The 20,365-nt window shown below is 38.5% G+C and overlaps 1 protein-coding gene across 1 annotated transcript; it reads right to left on the bottom strand.

Annotated features, from left to right (window-relative positions):
* Positions 1 to 1,208: 1,208 nt before the first annotated feature.
* Positions 1,209 to 20,093, bottom strand: ERI1 (exoribonuclease 1). The gene is made up of 7 exons (XM_079778964.1): positions 19,849 to 20,093; positions 16,882 to 17,060; positions 15,172 to 15,382; positions 13,667 to 13,750; positions 9,956 to 10,065; positions 7,914 to 8,028; positions 1,209 to 4,468 (listed from the first exon to the last, which is right to left on the bottom strand). Exons 1-7 carry the CDS (start codon positions 19,954 to 19,956, stop codon positions 4,226 to 4,228), a joined length of 1,050 nt encoding a protein of 349 aa, XP_079635090.1. The 5' UTR covers positions 19,957 to 20,093; the 3' UTR covers positions 1,209 to 4,225.
* Positions 20,094 to 20,365: the final 272 nt, after the last annotated feature.

Raw genomic sequence — 20,365 nt, 5'->3', positions numbered from 1 at the left:
GCTGGCCAGATGGTCTCTGTTGCAACTACTCAACTCTATTGTGGCACAAAGCAACCAGACAGCATGCAAACAAATGAGCATGGTAGCTGTGTTCCAAGACGACTTTATTTGTAAAAACTGAAATTTAATTTCATATAGTTTCATATGCTAAAGTACAGCATTCCTGTGAGACCATCATGAACTGAAATGGCATAAAGCGAAGAGTATACCCACTTCCCAAAAATTCACATTATGCCCCTTTGCTTTTACCAAAGACCTGCTTTAATATGGTAACAGCTTTTTTCATAAAAGCAAAAACCTTTGGTTTTCACTCAGCTAGTGAAAACAGGTACTAATGTAGGTCTTCTATAAAAGTGAAAAGGCATAATGTAGACTTTCAGAAAGTAAAGGATACCGGTATTATCTCTTAACTTTTTTCAGCCACTTAAAAATGTTAAAGCCATACTTGGTTTACAGGCCACAGAAACAGTCAAGGGGCCAGATTTGGCCTATGGGAGGAAGTCTGCCAGGCCCTGCTCCAGATTAACCAGTTTATGGGCTTTGGAAGCTTTCTGGAGGCAGGGAAATTGAAATACAGGTTCATGGTGCAGAAGAGGAAACTTCTAAGTATCATTTTTAACAAGGACATTTAAAGTTATCATTCATTTACTAGCACTAAACTTCACTATGGGCAAGGCACTTTTGGAATCACACTCCGTGGGAATCAAAGATGGAGAAGTACTAGTCCCTGCTCTCAAGGAATGCACACTTCTTCACAGCTTAGATACCGAGTCTTCCTCCAAAACACAATCTATCCAATCTAGCGGCACATACAGGCATATTCACATCAGGGGCAGTAGTTGCTCTGGTGACCCCACCTACAGCCTACGCCAAACAGTTATTCTGACCACCCTGCTTCCTCCTGTCTTCAATTTTACTACCAGTTCTTTTCCTCTCCCCCAAATTACTCTGTTTTGTATGATCACTGGGGATAATATTCATCATGTTGCACTAAAGAGAGCAAGACAACTGGCCCCATCTTTAAAAAATGACCATAAACTAGTCTTCAATTATACCATATCCCTTTTAATAGATAATATGTTAGTGATGGCTATGGTTTTTCGTTTCAATCCAGGTAGGAACTTGTCCCTAAGAAACAGGTTAAACAGGTTTATTTGGGGGCAAAAAAAAAAAAAAAAAAGACCTCAAAAAATATTTTTCACAGCAAATGTTTTCAAGTATTTTATCCAAAAGAACACAAAACAAACCAGACAAAATACAGTGCTCAGGTATATACCTCAGTTGGTTCTAAAGATTGTGAATCTGAAATAATACAATAGAAACTTAGTATCTCAATATATCAGAACAAGTGAAAAGTAGAGAGCAAAAACTTAACACAGCTAATTGTTAAAAGAAAAAAACAAAAGGTTTTTTGTAAAGAATAAATAATGAATATTAATATCATTATAGTACATAGTATATATTACAATACTAAAGAAAATAAAACCTGATGAATAAATTATTATTATTGATTTTCTGAAATACTAGATGGCATTCATCTCTTAAGCATTTCCCTTGCAAAACTCAAAAAGTAGAAAGCAGTATTCCCTATGTTTAATTTCATCTCATCAGAACAGGCATGATTAAGTTTCAGCAAAATCCAATGAAAAGTCCACTTGGCCCAACCTGCGTGGCTCAATGGTTGAATGTCGACCTATGAACCAGGAGGTCACAGTTCAATTCCCAGCCCGGGTTGTGGGCTCGATCCCGTCCATGCGGGGCATGCAGGAGGCGGCCAATCGATGATTCTCTTCCATCATTAATGTTTCTATCTCTCTGTCCCTTCCTCTCTGAAATCAATAAAAACATATTAAAAACAAAAGTCCACTTGACACAAGATATATCCAATTGGAGGGAAGGGCAGAGACTCAACAAAGCAATTAAAAATGAGTTCAGAGGAAGGTGAAGTTAGCAAGATGAAGGGCTAGGCAGTTCCAATGCTCATCTTCCCACAAAAACAATAAACAACTACAAACCAACAAGGGCTGGGGATGGGAAAAATGGGATGACGTAGGACAAAGGGTACAAACTTTCAGTTATAAAAAGAATAAATTCTGAGGATCTAATGTACAACATGGTGATGATGGTTAATTAAACACTATTATATCCTTGAAAGTTGCTGAGACCTTAGGCATTCTTACCAAAAAAAGAAAAAAAAATTAATATGAGGTGATACCTGTGTTAACTATTTTGATCTTGGTAATCCTTTTACAATGGATATCAAATGATCACACTTACACTTTAAATATACACAATTATATTTGTCCATTATTTCTGCATAAAGTCTAAAAAAATGACTTAGGACTATAAAGCATCACAAGATAAAATATTTGTTTGAGCCAAAGGATATTGAGAGCTTATAATGTTGAGGTCTTAACAATAAATACAAAATGAGCTTCTTGGTACTTCGGTACTTAGCAAAAGAAAAATCGGCAAAGAAATTAGTAGCTTGACTTAAAAACAAACAAGAGGGTAATGTAGTATTTCTTTGCCATTCTCAGATTTCCCACTCGCAGCTTCAGCTATTGATGAGCCACTCTGGAAGCTGGTGAGAGGTAATTCCAGTTTTACCATGGCATGAATTTGATTTCTATGGTAATGTGGTTAATGTGGCAAAATCACCCAAGGAGTATGTCAAATGGACCTCCTAGCATCCACATTTCAATAGTGATTTGCTATTCTCTACTCCTCTGCCATGGCACAGTAGCTCAGCAAGGATTGGAAGGGAATTCTTTAAAACTTTCAGCAATATTATATGGTGATTTTTGTTGTTCAAAAATCTCAGCATATATTCACTTCAGCTCCAAAGTTTACTGTAAAAACCTAAAACTTCTAGATGTTTTACTATAATCCACATCAGTTTGTCTAAGGGCATCATATACCCCTGTGTCTTCTATTGTCCACCTGTTATTCTCTAATTATGCTGATTCTACTTTTACATGAGCACTGTGTATATTTTCATACCAAGAAAAATACCTACTTTTATCCTATCCATCAGGGTTGAAAAACCTCTATAAAATTCATTTGATTATAACACATAAATCATTAAAATAAAGTAGCATCACAATTATTAAAAAAGCAAAAAGCAATGTCAATGAAAATGCTCCATGGAAAAAAACAAAAATGCCAATAAAATTGTTCAAGAAAGCTATAGGGAAAAATGCAAGTCTGAAAATACCTATTTTTAGCTTCTAAATAAAAAGAGTTTTCCTTTCTCAACTCTGTGAACACATTTTTGTTTTTACAACTAGTTAAGAATTAACTGTTCAACATTTAATAGTCACTATGTAAAATCAGTTTTTAATAATAAAATATAAAACATGGTAGAAAGCATTACTTGACTTTATTAACCTCACTCACAATGTTGAGTACAAATGAAAAATTCAGTAATGATCCTTAGTTTTAAGTCTACTTCAAAGCATGGTCTCTTAGATTTAAGAATTAGGGCAGATATATGTTATGAGAAGGAGGGGAATCAAAAAGCCCAGTCCCCAAATCCCACGGATTTATCTGTGTATTATAAAGTCTGAGGTATAGCCCTGATATTCCTCTAAATGGTATTTTCTTCTGACTTTGCATTGTCATCAGTACTGAATTTTTAACCAGACCCTATAATCTATCACAGGTCTTACAATTATAAATGGAAAACAAGCACAGACAAGTATGTGTACCAAGTACTTTATGAAATTCACCACAAACAGTTGAACTTCACATATAAACTTCAAAAATCAATAGGATTATAATATGCTTAGAAACCAAAAGCTATATAAGGTCCGCCTTCCAATCTTTTCTGCAATTTAATAATTTGATCTAATGATGTTAATGTAGAAATACATTATATATTTTAACTCAATGAGATGACAATTAAAGGGAAACTCAATAAACCTTTGCATTTAAAACCAAAAGAAACACATCTTAGACACCTTAAAATATAAAATTCAGTTCTAAAGGAACTGTTACCGTGTAATAATTACTGCTCATATAAAAGTGCTGGTGACAAATAATTCAATATGCCCTCTCCACAGAATCTGTTCACATATATGTATCTATAACTGTAAGTAAGATTTTATATCTAAGGTGCTTAAATTTTGCACTGCAAGACTAGTTCAATAAGTATTCATCTGCTACCCCTTTATAGCAACTCCAGTTATAGTGAATGATCCATGGGCAAAAGGCAAAAATGCTGTTATTTTCTAGAATGTGGCATTTGTGGAGGTGGAGCGCCCTCTATTGGTAATGAGGAAGACACACTCATTAACTGTCCTGCATGCATTTTCTCATTAATTCGGAGTTCACATCCATCCTGAAGCATTCGAACTGCTATTCGGGCAATATTCTTGGAGTCATCAAGGCCACTGTGAGGCCGCCCATCATAATCCATTCCTAGTTTTTCAAGCATTATTGTCAGTTTGGTTTGGCCTCTAGGAACCTGAAAAATAAACAAGCAATAAATAATTCTTTATTATTCTACAGCGACTATGAAGTAAAAAAATAATAGAAAATTAATAGTAATAGCTAAATAAAGTTAAGCAAAGGGCAAATACTCCTGGTTAATTAAAGTAAATTAATAATACAAACCTCCAGGGCTCTAGTGTTTTGGATGAAAATATATATACAGGTGGAATCCTCAAGACATCTAAAAAGTTTACAGTTTTATAATTTAACAAATCATTTATGAAAGGAAATGTGTTGTTCTTCTAAACTGAAGCTCTACCATTTTAACCCAAACTAATTCTTTTTCACATGGTATTTTTCTGTAATGTATTATTTTACTTGAATGACTCCTAGACAGATACACGAAACATATCTGGCATTTCTGGATGATGAAAATAATGAAGATCAAGAATAAAAGACGCCCTGGCCAGTATGGATCAGTTGGTTGGAACATCGTCCCGTGCACCAAAGGGTCTCAGGTTCGATTCCCAGTCAGGGCACATACCCAGGCTGCGGGTTAAATCCCGGGTCGGGGTATGTATGGGAGGCAACTGATCAATGTTTCCCTCTCACATTAATGTTTGTTTCTCTCTCTCCCTCTCCTTTCCTCTCTCTCTACAGTCAATAGAAAACATATCCTTGGTGAGAATTTTTTTTAAAAAGAATGAAAGACAATGCCACATATTTTTCAGCCCATTTAAATACCCACTCCATTTAGATAAATATAAAAATCTCACACACTCCTTAAATTTCACTTTTGAGAATCACTATTCTATCTTTAGTATATCCTTCTCAGAAAGACTGGTTAGGTTTTACATTTTATATAAATAGTTTATATCACCTACACATCTAAAAGCCTCAACTGCTCATCTTCACAATTTCAGTTGTACTGTTTACTCACTACACAAGGAAAGACTAACCAATGTTTTTTAAATGGGTAGATTTAAACAGGGACTCCATAAAAGAAGAAATCCAAATGGCTAATGATCATAGGAAAAGGAGCTCAACCTCATGAGTAATTAGGCAAATGCAATTTAGAACCTCAACAAGATGGCATCACACATCCAACAGACAATGTATTTTTTTTTTTTTAATCCTCACCCGAGAATATTTTCCCATTGATTTTTAGGGAGAGTAGAAGAGAGAGGGAAAGACAGAGAGAAAAAATGAACATTAATGTGAGAGAAACACATCAGTTGGTTGCCTCCTGCACAGGCCAGGGAGGAGCCTGCAACCGATGTACATGCCCTTGACCGGAATTGAACCCAGGGCCCTTGGTCCACAGGATGACACTCTATCCACTGAGCCAAACCGGCTAGGGTAGACTTACATTTTAAATGTATGGTAATACCAGATGCTGGCAAAAACATGAAACAATTACCAATTCATATATTCTTCAGGTGAAACGTGCAAACTGATGTAACTCCTTTGGAAAACTCTGTTTGCATTATCTAGTAATGCCAATGATATACATATCCTATACCCCAGCAATTCCACTCCTAGGTTTATAGCCTAGAAAAATGAGTGCACAAAGACACCAGAAGGCATACACAAGAATGTTCCTAGCACTACTGTTCATAAAAGCCTCAAACCGAAACCCAAATGGCCAGCCAAAGTGCATCAGATACACTCTGGTATAGTCACACAATGGGATTCTCAATAAATAAATGAACTACAGCCATATACACAACTTGGAAAATCTCAACCATAAGGTTGAGAGGGAAAAGCAAAATAAACAAAACAGTCAGTATGGTGTTAATTATATCATGTTCAAAAACAGGCAAAACCTACCTTTATGATATAAAGATAAACATATACATATTAAGGCTGTACAGAAAAGCAAGAAAATGATTCCTATTAAAAGTATGGATTAGGGGAGCTCTGGGTGGAAAAGGGGGCTGAGTAAGTGGAAATTACAAGGGATTTCACTTTAAACAACCTGTCAAACTCCACTTTTCTATATTCATAGTTCTCAGTTTTAAGAAATGTTAAAACCACACACACAAAACATTTTAAAACAAACAACTTTTCTCATGAACCTACTTTAGGATGTGTTTCACCAAAATGAAGTAGTAAAGGAAGAGAGATGAGAGAGATGATAGAGAAGAAAAGGAAATCTAGATGATTTTAGAAGCCTGAACAACAAATAGTTCAGATCAGAACAGGATTAAAAGCTCCAGGAAGTTATTCCCCAAAGGGAAAAAAACACACACACAAAAAAACAGACAAACTACCCAGATGTTCTGAATACAGATGCTGAGAAGTGATTTGCAGTTTCAATGGAAAGGAACAGGATAAGAAAGCTAAAGAAGTTAATTATTAAATCTGAGGAAAAGCTATGAACACAATCCATCATCATCTATAATAATGAAAATGTAATATGCTAATTAGACTGGACATCCTTCCAGATGTCCTTCTGGACAACCTTCCAGACGAAGCCATAGCTGTGAGGGAAGCCTGGGTCTCAGGTGCCAGAGGGAAGCCGGTGCCAGCAGATGGGGGAAGGAAGGCCTACTCTTGCACAAATTTTGTGCATCGTGCCTCTAGTAGGAAGATAAACACTGAATAATGATTCAGTTGAAGAGGTAATGTAACTATATCAGAAAGATGCAGGGAGAAGGACATGCAAAACGGTGGCTTTCCAAGAGAGCTAAATCTTCATCTTCCATTGCAGGAGCTTAAGGCTACCAGACCGCTGTACCGATTTTTCGGTAATTTCCGAATCTGCCGCTATACTGCTTTACCTAATTTTCTGTACTTTGCCTAGTACCTATTTTCTACAATGTCTCCAAGTTCCATCTTATTCTAACCACTTGTTTGCATGTAACTAACATTTTTCTATATCATGTTGATTTTTTCTCTTTAATGCTCAGGAGCCCAGGTATAGGGGACAGTTAGGTTCAGGGCCTCAGGTCTGGTAGGGTTAATAGATACCTCAAACTCAAATTCAGGAAATAGTATAAACACATAATTTAGAACTATTAAGGTCAGTATTAGAAGAAATAGCTTTAAAAAGTTGCAAGTGTTTGTCTCAGGAGAACAGAAACCAGTACTGATAAGGGCCATGTTGGAAAACTGCCAACTGTTAACAGCTTTGCAATATTATATTTTAAAATTTTTCATTTAATAAATGTTTTACATGTATTAAATTTAATAAAATTAAAATTCAGTGGTGATTAACTGTTCCACAAACAATCCACATATTAATACCCCAACAGTTTCAAACCTTTCATTGACGATCATATTAACCTACTTACATAACAGATTAAAAGAAAAAACAGCTTCTCTTTCTAAACTCATATGAACATAACTAATTTGGAATCTGAAAAGTAACAACTAATTATATGGCCTTTTCCTGTGAAACATAATTTAATGTGCATGCAAAAAATTAATAAACTTATCAAAAGCTTAAAAATATAATCAAAGTATAGAAATTGTACCTTGTAAAAGTTTCCATATGACTTTCGAATATTGATCCACTTTTTAGCAAAAGGAGGATATTTGAGCCTGCTGAGCCGGCACTGAATGTTCAGGAACTTACTCATATCCCACGAACTTGTAAATCAAAAATAGGAAATAAATGAATAAAATAAATGCTATACTATCTTTACAAATGAGTATTTTAACTCATTCTATGTTTTTTATTTACACGACACCTTTCTTTCTTATACTTACACATAACATAGAGCTTAGAAAACTAAAATCTCTTCTTCTAAAATACTAATTCAAAAATAAACTTTAACAAAAAATAAAAAGTTGGGTATATCAAATTTTTTTCACGAACTAATCTAGTAGGGTTATCGTGATTATCTTTATGGTTCTGATTATTTAGACAAACCTCTATCTTGTTGAATATTTTTTCATAATTCTAAAATAATTCTGCTAAGCTTACTTTTAGTGTCAGGTTTATCCTACTGGGAAGTTTTGTGAGGGTATATTTTGAAATACAATAAAAACAAATGAACAAAAATACTTGAAAGAGATAAAAGGAGCTGGTATCAGGTAGTTAGAATACAATTTGGTCTGCTACATTATGTTCCTATAATACTAATCAACCTGTGTAATTAAATTGTGTTGGTTCCACACGTGGGTTTTACTAGCCAGAGGGAGTCAGAATAACAGCAGTCAAACTTATAACCTTCAGCAGGAAAAAAACACACACAACTCTCAACTCAGCTACTGTACTGGCAACAGGAGTACTTTCAAATGTATTTTAAGAAAATTAAAAATAAGTGCCTGTCCCCAGGATCCTATTATTCCACACATGTGTAATATCCTCTCATGCAACTTTAGTAAAGTCCCCACCTAGAGAGATGCTTGCCTGGCTGTCCAAATTACGTCTGCAGTTATCAATTACTGCCTTTATTAGTGCTCTGGCTAATTGCACAGGTTTTGAATGGTCTGTCCCAGAATGTGAGGTTTTTACAGAATCACACACACTGTGCTACAACAAAAACACCTGTTTACTTGAGCAGGAACGTTGATCATTCGTGTTTGAAATCAATGAGATTTCTAAAGAGGTCCATCAACATTTTCCCAAACGTGCATTGTTAAAGCATCATTACAATGTGATGAAATGCAATGCTCTTTCCTTGTTGTTTGTGAGGGTCTCTAAACCCTTTAAGGAGGTGACATCATAGCTGTAGTGTACAATCTGAAAACGTAGTGTCCACAGTTTGAAACAGAAGTTGTTTAGAACTTCCTTCTTGAACCTGAATGGCATTATGGGAGGAGCTGCCTTGGCACAGCTTCTTTTGATGTTCCTCATTTCCCAGTTAATCTTTCATTTCACAAATGCCTTTGGAGCATACATTTTAACTCAGCACTACAGTAAGCGCTACATGAAAGACCACCAAGCAGCCAAAGTCCCTGCTCTGAGAGGATTTTTAATCTCTCTGCAAACCTAAGTCTTATGTACATCAAGTTTAGATATCAGAATAGTCAGATGCTAATATGAATGGTACACATCAGAGAGATTTTTATATGACTTCAAGGAAAAAAAAATCAATGTGAATTGTAGTGTCCAGAGTAAACATGTGGCAGGCTTTGAATAATAACAACAAAGAAGTGGTAAAGAAAGAGAGCCTTCCAGTAGAGAGAAAACCGTAAGTACATAGGAAAAAGATAAACCACGTGATTCATGGGCCAGCCTGACTAAAGTAAAAAAGAAAGGCCAGGTGCCTTAGGCTACACAGGTAGGGTAACATTAGGTGAGAGATCCTTGAACGCAAGACTGAAGAGTTGGACTTTTCTGAGCAAGAAAGTGTCCTTCTGAAAATAGTTTTAGTTTTACATATTAATATGTATCTTTTTCTAGCCTTCCAGTCCTGGATTAGACTGTTTTTCATTGCTTTCAATTATAACAAAAGGAAAAATATTATCTCCTTTAGTAAGTAATATTCTTATGGTTATTCTAAAAGTTAAATAAGGACATCCTTAATCTTAAACAGTAGATAAAAATACTATAAATTCTCCTACTTACCCATCTGTTAATATGCAATACTTATACTTTGTTCCTAATTCCTTCAATTTCATCCAGTCAATTACTTTTTTCAGTACCTGAGGGAAGGTATCAGCTCTGTCTACCTGATCCTGAGGATATAAAAGTAAAATATACAAAAATCAGAGTAGCTACATGTAGTCATACAAAATACCCAGACACAAACACTGGAGGGAAAGGAACAGAGTGAGAGTCTTATCTATAATGTTTTAAATTCTTCATGATTTCCTTGGCTGAGATACACCTAACACTTCATTTTTAAGATAATTAAAAATTGTTTATAGCCAAGTATTAGGGGACTACTTTCAAGTGAAGCACATAATCCTCCCAAAATTAAGATTTAAAATAATCCCCAATGGTTCTCTTTTTGTAGGTCTCAACCTAATAAATAGCTTACCAATTCTCTGGAGTAGAGAAAAGGGAAATCTCTTCTGGCTGAAAGACATAGCCCTCTACACTAATCTATCTCGAAGCTCACACCTTTCTACCATGTACTACATACCACTGCCAAACTGATCTTCCTAAAATGTAAATCTTACCCATCACATCACTTTCATACTTAAAATCCTCCAAACACTCCCCAAGGCTTTCAGGATAAAAAGACACACAAGGCTCTTCATGACATGGCAGGCCTCAGCTACCCTTTAGGTTTATATGGGAGCATATGCCTGTGAACCATCATGAACTACTTACAATCCTGCTGTTACACCTAAAATGCCCAGTCATTCTTTTCCACCTATTGACCTATCGTGACTCGGCCCAAGTTCACCAACGTGAGCAAGTTTCTCCCAGGACAAACCCTCTTTTTTTAGATGCCTATGATACCCTGACTTGTCAGCCTTCGTAACCATATTGTGACCACTGGTTTCTTCTTTGTGTCCTCCTGAATATAGATTGTTAACTGAACTGAGAGAGAGACTGACTTGACCATCTTTGTAGCCCTAGTACCTTGGCAAATAGTATAGTAGGCACTCAAATATTTGTTGAGTGAGTGAGTGAATGAATAAATAAACAAAGGAGCTAAATAAATGAACAAAGGGCCTGCCACATTAGAATACAACCAAAAATCAGAGACTAAAAAAAAATTATCTATCTATCTATACACACACATATATACAAATACTAGAAACCTGGTGCACAAAATTCGTACATGGGGGGGCGGTGCGGGCGGGGAGGGGGGGGAAGAGGTGTCCCTCAGCCCAGCCTGCACCCTTTCCAATCTGGGACCCCTCAAGGGATGTCCGACTGCCCTCAAGGGATCCCAGATTGGAGAGGGTACAGGCTGGGCTGAGGGACACCCCCCCATGCACGAATTTCGTGCACCAGGCCTCTAGTTAGATAGGATAATAGAGAAATATGCAAATTAGGTCAGGATGCCATAACGGTCACGACCAGCTCAAGAGGAGGGGCCGGGCACGGCCCCGAGCCTGAGAGAATAACATGCAGGTGCAGCCAAGAGCCTGAGAGAAGAACACACAGGGGCACCTGCTCCAAGCCTCTGCGGCACGGATGGGGGTAGGTCCCCAGCAGACAGACAGACACACACACGCGCGCGCACAGCGCCTGCTCCGAGACTCTGTGGCACAGTCTGACATGCCCTCATCCTTCTCCCTATCTCATATCCTGGAATTATTGTTCCTTATTTTGACAGTCACTTGAGTGAACCAAGTAATACCATCACATCCCAGTTAAAAGATCATCAATTACAGTGAAACTACACTTTCACTTCATCTCAGCCACTATTTTCAAGGCTGTACTCTGAGCCTTATCACCACCTGCAACTGTTAACATCAGAAATCATAGCATGGTCCTAGCCAGAGTTGCTCAGTGGTTAAGAGCGTCCACCTGCCCACTGAAGGATCTCAGGTTCAAGGGCACAAACCTGGATTGCAGGTTCGATCCTCAGCCCTGTTCGGGGCAGATGCAGGAGACAACCAATTTATGTGTCTCTCTCACATCAATGTCTGTCTCTCTCTCTCTCTCTCTCTCTCTCTCAAAATCAACGGAAAAATATTCTCTAGGGAGGATTAACAAATAAAAAAATAAATCATAGCATGTTGTCCCTGACGTCCTATTATATGATTTCTTCTTCTTTTTTTTTCTTCTGGCTTATCAATGATCTCCTCCTCCTCTTCCTCCCCCCCATTCATATTATTCTTTGCATAGGCTGGGCTGTGGGTTCACCTGCATCAGAGGAGAAATAGAGCCCCCACTAGGTATTTCAAACAGATAGAATTTAATATTGGGAATTGGTTACCAAAGAGTTGGAAAGACTAGAAGAGGAAAAAAAAAAGTGAAGTTAGAGATTAACCTTTTGCACTCGGATACCAAGTGTGACTCGACAAGGTTAGCATCAGAATAAAGGAATCGAGAAAAAAGCAAGCGAGTGCAAAGGGTTAATAGCTATAGGAAGCCATTCTCATTCTTATGGATGAAGGAGCCAGACCATGCCCTGCTGAGGCTGCTGAGAACTTGCTGCTGCCATTGGAATGGTGCTGCCAAGGAAGACAGCAGCCTGCGGACTGCACTGCCCCTGCCCCTGCCCCTGCCCCTGCCCCCGCCCCCACCCCTGCTGAGCCCAGTGAGGAGCAGAGAGCGGAGCTTCTCCACTGCGTCCATGCTCCGCAGTGAGAAGGTAGCTGCCAGGGGCACCTAGGAAACGCAGTTTCCCCTGAACTACAGGAAAGCACAGAAGGGCATAGATGGAGCTCTGAGCCAACAGACAAAGCCTACCCTTTGCCTATTCGGCATTTTTTCTCACCCTTTACCCTATATTAAACTTCCAGGAAAAATAGCAGGATCACACAAATACCCCTTAAATAATTGAAGATGCTATCACTTTCCCAAAAGAGAGGCACAAGGCCTCATCAGTCATTATTTCCATCTCTAGGTGATCTGTTCCCATTTGAATTTTCTTAGAATAAAAGTAATTATCAGTAATATTTCTTATCTACAATAATAAAAGCCTAATATGCTAATTAGACTGGATAGCCAAACAACCTTCCAGACATCATTCCGGACGTCCTTCTGGACAAAGCTGCGGCAGCGGGGGGCAAGGCAGAAGCAGTTAGGAGTGATCAGGCATGCAGGCAAGCCATTAGGGGCAATCAGGCAGGCAGGCAGAGTGGTTAGGGGTGATCAGGCAGGCAGGCAGAGGGGGTTAGGGGAGATGAGGCAGGCAGGCAGAATGGTTAGGGGCGATCAGGCAGGCAGAGGGGTTAGAGGTGATCAGGGAGGCAGGCAGAGTGGTTAGGGGCGATCAGGCAGGCAGGCGTGATTAGGTGTGATGAGGCAGGCAGGCGAGCGGTTAGGAGCCAGTGACCCCAGATTGCGAGAGGGTGCAGGCCAGGCTGAGAGACCGCCCCTTCCCCTGCACGAATTTCGTGCAGGGACCTCTAGTACTGTATATAAAGTCAGGTTGAAAACAGATATATTTATACCCAAGTTCAGCACAGTAATAATTATTTTACTAACACTGCAAACAAATGAACCTTTAGATTCATCATTACAACTCCTTCAAAGGAAAAGTTGAGAAAAATTTTAGATATAAAATTTGCTTTTCTATTTCTTAAACATTACAATATGAAAAATCTTTACCAAGCAAGCAAAGTACCTATTAACTTAAACTATGAAATAAATCACTAATTTCAAAACAACTTTCAAACTCTTGAAAAAGGAACACAGAATTATAACCTGAGTAATTCCAGTTAAATTCATGCAGAAATCAGAAAGCTGGGTGTTAACCTCTGGTCTCACATACTGCTGAAACGTATCTTCCTGTAAGAAAAGGACAGCAAATTAATGTCTTTTTATGACTTAAGATATGTGACACATGATACATGACAAATGCAATCACACAAGATTATAACTATAGGTGCTTACAGCATAGAACTTCTAGTTTTAACAATTTAAGGGTACTTCCCTATTCCCAAAGCACTCTGATTTTCCCCCTCATAATCCATTTTAATTAAGGCAGAGCTGATAAAGTCTCAAGAAACACTGATTTTTTATTTTAAAAATTATGTTTCAGTTTTAAAATTTTTACAGTAAGCAAGTATCTGCAAGCAAGCCAGCAAACTGAAGTTTAAATAAACATTTTCCAGAGAAACATGATGTAATTTTGTTTGTAATATTTTGAAACTGTCAGACTATTAAATGCAACCTCTACTTCAGGATACTAAAAGCTTTTCAAATTATAATTCCTTTAAATACCAGTCTTCACTTAAATTACCTCCAGATTACTGCTCTCTTATTTACTCCTCAATAGTCCTTACTATTATACTAAGATTCAATTAAACTGAACTCTGAAGTCAAAATTGGACTCTATGACATCTCATAGTATTTGGAGTAACTTTTGGATAGATGAAATGTTATGATATATTCTCTCTCAGATTTTACAAGGCGAACAGTATTATTATGGAGAATTCTTGGTGACTTCCTGAACTAGTAACATGGATAACTAGTATCTAAAGCAGGGGTCCTCAAACTACGGCCCGTGGGCCACATGCGGGTGTTTATGCTGTTTTGTTTTTTTACTTCAAAATAAGATATGTACAGTGTGCACAGGAATTTTTTATAGTTTTTTCCAAACTATAGTCCGGCCCTCGAACGGTCTGAGGGACAGTGAACTGGCTCCCTGTTTAAAAAGCATATATATTTACATGGCTTAGAAGCCTAGATTATGAGAGTTGTTTCCCCCATAAATTTTTCACCAGAAAAATGGCCAGTTCTAAGATGAAAGGTGATTTCTGTAAATTATCATTTTCAGAGATCAGAGGATACATTAGCCTATAGCAGTGGTTCTCAACCCTGACTGCATATTAACTGAGAAGCTTTAAAAATTATTGACGTCAGGGACCCCAGCATAGAACAGCTAACCCAGAATCTCTGGGATAAGGGCCAGGCATCAGCACTTTTTTTCACAACCCAAGAGATTCTGAAGTCTAGCCAGATATGTGTTCTAAGCAAACAGAAAAAACACTATAATTTTAGCTACTGGAAAAGGAAAAAGCAGACTCTAAAATTATTTTATTATAGTTTTTCTATTAATCAAGCTGATACAAAGCACACAGCAAGAGCAAAAGGCCCACTTAGAATTCTAAATCTAGCTGAAACAGCAACTGAGATTCTTTGCCTTACTAACCAATCCCAGAATAATTACTGCTAAAAGTAAAATTAAAATATAACAATTCACTTACTATTTCTAAGGTACCGGTATTCAGTAAAACAACAGGAAATTCAATTATTTCATGTATGAAGTCAGGTGGGTTACCCTCTTCACAAGTGGCTTCAAAGTCAATAATACAAATGTAGTCATAGTAACTGTCAGCACAATTGTCCTCTTTCAACATCAGCTTCTGTTTCTTATAATAGTTTTTCAGCCTCTTCTTTAGTACATCCTTTACTCCTCTAAGGAAAATAATAAAATTAACTCTTAGGTGAATTTCATGGTCAAGAATCTGAACTCTTACCTGCTGTCACTGGATTGAACACCTACTGTGACAGCATAATTTAGTAAACGTTAACTAAAATAAATGTAAAGAAAACAAGACTCAAAGCTCATTTAGCAAAGAACAAATTAAAATATTGTGTTTAATACAACATCAATTTTTTCTTTCGCAAGTACCTTTTCATTTTGTAGTATATAAGAGCATTTTCTTCAATATATTCTGGTACTTTGAACCATAAGCCTTGTCAGCATACACCACCTACGTAGCCATATTGCTTTAAGATTAAGATGACATACATGACACAAAAGCTGAAAATAATATTGACTTATTCTACTGGCCAAATACAAATTTCAGAGTATAAAAATTCAAGTAAATTGAACATATTGTGCTATCTCTTTCTTTTGGTTTTTGTAGGTTAGACAACTAAAAAAGTCCATATGAATATGCAAACATAGGAGCCTAGTATATAAACCTGAATGTCTGTTAGTTATTTAACTAGGAAAACTAATTCAGAAGGCACATTAGGCCCTGGCAGTGTAGTTCAGTTGGGAGCAGCGTCCCAATTCGACTAGGTCACGGTTCAATCTCCAGTCAGACCACATACAAGACTTAACCAATGAATGCATAAATAAGTGGAACAACAAATCAATATTTCTCTCCCTCTCTAAAAATCAATACATTAAAAAAAACACAAAGATACCCTAGGGCAGTGGTTCTCAACCTTTCTAATGCCACGAGCCTTTAATACAGTTCATGTTGTGGTGACCCCCAACCATAAAATTATTTTCGTTGCTACTTCATAACTGTAATTTTGCTACTGTTATGAATCGTAATGTAAATACTTCCTGGTAGGCGAATGACTTTTTAAAATAACCTGGTTTCAAAGAACCCTCCTTACAAAATCTATATATATAAAAGGCTAATATGCAGTGTCCCCTCAGGAGTTCGATTGCTCACTATGATGTGCACTGACCACCAGGGGGCGAGCAGAACAAAGGAAGGCCCCTGGTGGGCAGCCAGAAGGCCCTGATCAGCCCTGATTGCAGGCCAGGCCTAGGGACCCTACCCGTGCACGAATTTAGTGCACTGGGCCTCTAATAATACATATGGACAAAAGAAATTATTCAATCTCATTATAAAATATTATCCAGCAACCAAATGAGCAACTGAAAGAACTTAAAACACTTGGCATAATAAGATAGATATTCCTATACATTACTGGTAGGTTGTCAAAATATTCAGAGACTTCAACTCCCCAGTCCTAGTCAATCACCTAAAAGACTGACAGAAAAAAAAGAGTTGCACACACAGATTCAAGTACAGACAAGAATATAAATTACACTTGTTATTTGAATTTTTAATAATGGTTGTTTCTTTATGGTAAGATTATTTTTAACTTTTTCAGTGTTTTCAAGATTTTCTAGGATAAGCATGTACTATGTTTATAATTTTATTTACCTGGTTTCAAGCTTGAATTCTGAAAGTTTAGCTCTGAGTTCATCCTTACTCATTCTATTAATGCAACCATTTGTAATAGCAATCTCTTTGTAAACTGGGTCACTGAAATCACTTGAATTGGAGGTAATGAACTTAGGTCCTTTTGTTTCTTGGCCATCATATCTACATCGTTGCTTTTTCTACAAAAAAAAAGAAAAAGATATAGTTTAAAATTAGTACAAGCATCTTAAAGATTCAAACTTCTGAGGATGGGGTCTCTTTGTGCTCCATGTTCAATGAAACATGCCTGTTGCTATCACTGGAAGGAAGGCAGGTTAGGAAGAGATGTGTTTCCAATACAATTGCGAGTGTTCTCTCCTGAGTCAAGAAGTTCCTTATAAACAATGAAGCTAAGTAAAAAGAGCACTGATGTTGAGAGTACAGAGCCACAGCTGACCATTTACCAGCAGCATGACCTTAGGTAGTTACTAATTAACCTCTGGTTATCCATTTCCTTATCTATAAAACAAAGTATAATAATAATTGTCTCAAATGGTATTTGGTATTGGTAATGGTAAATAGTATTTAGGCAAGATTATCATAAGGATTAAATGAGATTATGTGTATCAGGCTCCTAATACCATACCCACCTTGGCTATTAATAAGTGGTAATTTTACTTATTACTACCACAGATTATAGAACAGACCTTTTCACTAACAATATTCTAAAATTTATGAACTAATTTTTAAATTACTCATTACAACATTATGCATGTATAAAGCAATGACTTCCTGAGGATTTTTTCACCTGTCTTCATTTCACAATGCTAACAGAAATTGCCCAATATAAAAACAACATAGACTAGAAATCTAATTCAAAATTTCCTAGTACCCAAGGTAAAAAAGAAAATGTATTCAGTTTCAAGCAGACTATTTCCAAAAGTCACATATAACAGTTATTCAGGATAACTATATTATGTTATAAACCTTTCTTCTTTTCTTAAATAAAAAATTTGGGGGTTTTTTTGTTTTGTGATTTTTTTTTGCCTGGCCAGCATGGCTCAGTGGTTGAGTGTCGGACCTATGAATTAGGAGGTCGATATTTGATTTCCGGTCAGGGTACATGCCAGGTTGCCAGCTTGATCCCCAGTGTGGGGCATGCAGGAGGCAGCCGACCAATGATTCTCTCTCTTCATTGATGTTTCTATCTCTCTCTCCCTCTTCTCCATTCCTTCTGAAATCAATAAAAATGTTAAAAATAAAACTGCATCCAGACACTAAAAAAAAAACACCTTAAAATAGCAGAATTTAACTGAACCAATACTCTTCCCAAAGAAGCGTTCTGATGGAATTTAAACCTATTTGTTAAAAATATAAAAATGAAACACTCACTTACAAATACAACTGATATTAGGAATAATGGAAATTTACTTAGCTAACTTCCAACAAAAAAAAAAACTCTGCTTGAGAATGAAAACAACAACAACAACACAACAACCCACATCATCATTTATTAAGAGTATCCAACAACAGATCTTCAACAAATATGGCAGTCACTAAAACCAGTCTGGAACACAGACCCAGGCCTTACTACGTCACCATATCTCAAAGCTTTAAGACTGAAATATCATGAAGTGTATTCAACTATACTTCTCTTATTAAAATAAACTTTAAAAATTATTCTTAAACTGACTTACATGATGCTGTTGTTGGCAGTGCCCCAGACGGAAGAGGGAAATGAGGTGAAAGAAGAAATGTTCTCTAGAGAGAAGGCACCTGGAAGACCTTCTTCCAAGTAGCATGGAAAGGAGAATGAGATAAACTGTGCGAAAACCCCCAGGAAGAGCATGCGGGGCAAAGGCAGCACGCACACCAAGACCCTTCAAGAAGGCAAGGCAGCCAGGCGCCCTGGGAGCAAGAGGAAGAACTGTGAGCTGAAGCAGTGACTATGGACACAGGAACCAAGCCCCGCGGGGCAGCAAACTGGAGCCGAAGGAGGGGAGCAACCCAGTCAGATGGGTCAATTCAAAAAGATCACTCCAGCTGCTGCTTGGAGAATTAGCTGTAGGATGGAAGCAGCACCAGCTAGGAAGCCTCTTGCAAGCAAGCATTCACTCTATGAGGTACTCAGCATTAATTTGTTATTAACAGGAAATGACGAATTCTAGTATTAGATTGTTTTTACACTCCGCAGCGCTGGTCAAAATAACTATATTCACTCAAAAGAAGATGAATAACTAAGCTCTTAAGTCCGTTTTTACAATTGTGCCACTGTCACTTACCAGTGAACCGTCGAAATCATTAAGAAAGTTGTACCCGGCCGAAACCGGTTTGGCTCAGTGGATAGAGCGTCGGCCTGCGGACTGAAGAGTCCCAGGTTCGATTCCGGTCGAGGGCACGTACCTTGGTTGCGGGCACATCCCCAGTAGGGGGTGTGCAGGAGGCAGCTGATCGATGTTTCTCTCTCATCGATGTTTCTAACTCTCTATCCCTCTCTCTTCCTCTCTGTGAAAAATCAATAAAATATATTTAAAAAAAAAAAAAGAAAGTTGTACCCATTAAGAAAGTGAGTCACACGTAGGTCTGTATGAGACAGTAATAAATGGACAAAAATGAAGGACGAAGCCCTAACAGACACAAAAGGCTGGAAGGCGATGGGCCCAAAGGTCTCCAGTGACATATACATAGTGTGGTTTTTAGGAAAACACACAGCCTGCCCATCACCGACACGGGCTGTGCAGAATGCCCACAGCGACAGTGTGCCCAGCACGTTCAGATCACAATTCCCACCCCACTTCTCAAACCCCAGCCCCCGTGCTTCTCTCCTCGCCTGTGGACTCTCACCCGGAAGGCAATTCGGACCGGCGAGCGCTCCAGGACAACCACCCCGAGGAAAGGCTCCCGGAGCTGGGGCAGAAAAAGCGTCCGGGCCGCGGACCCCGCGGAACACCCAGGAAGAAGGAAGGGGCGCGCGGGCGGGCTGCTCACCTCGGGATGCCGGGGCTGCGGCTCCTCCCCGGACTCGGACCGCGGCGACTCCTGCCGCGCGGGAGCCACGGCCTTGCCTCCAGGCTGTAGGCTCTGATCAGCCTCCATGCCGGGTGTCACGTAAGGAGAGGACTGTGGAGACCGACACTCGCTCACGCTCACGCCGCCAAACTCGAAGACCTCGCCTCTCTCTACGCGGAAAAACTACCGGCTGGGGTTCCCGCGGCGGCGGCCACACAAACTGGAGCAGACACCTCCTACTTCCGGGAGCGTGCGGCGTCTACACGCCGCGCAGGCGCAGTGAGCCGGCGCGCACGGAACGCGAGCGTCTGGGCCGACGCGGACGGGAGGAAGGCGGAAGGAGGCGCTCGCGAGTGAAAAACGGGCTTTCCCGCCCCTACGCGGAGGCGGGCTCCTATGGAAGGTACTCAGGGGTCTTGAGACCCCAGTCATTAGAGGATACCACAGAGTAAATGATCCCATCAACGTGTTCTGAGAAGGAGAGGTGAATTTTAAC

Source organism: Cnephaeus nilssonii, assembly GCF_951640355.1.
Source record: "Cnephaeus nilssonii genome assembly, chromosome: 8".
In the NCBI taxonomy this organism is placed as follows: domain Eukaryota; kingdom Metazoa; phylum Chordata; class Mammalia; order Chiroptera; family Vespertilionidae; genus Cnephaeus; species Cnephaeus nilssonii.
Note: the sequence above shows the minus strand (reverse complement) of the source record. Positions and strands in the feature narration are given on the sequence as shown.

Excerpts from the sequence above, each read along its gene's own strand:
- ERI1 (XM_079778964.1), bottom strand. The coding sequence starts at position 19,956 with ATGGAGGCTGATCAGAGCCTACAGCCTGGAGGCAAGGCCGTGGCTCCC. Across the intron at positions 13,751-15,171 it reads ATACCGGTACCTTAGAAATA|GAAGATACGTTTCAGCAGTA; the intron begins GTAAGTGAATTG and ends CTTTTCTTACAG. Across the intron at positions 8,029-9,955 it reads TATTGCATATTAACAGATGG|TTCGTGGGATATGAGTAAGT; the intron begins GTAAGTAGGAGA and ends TTGATTTACAAG.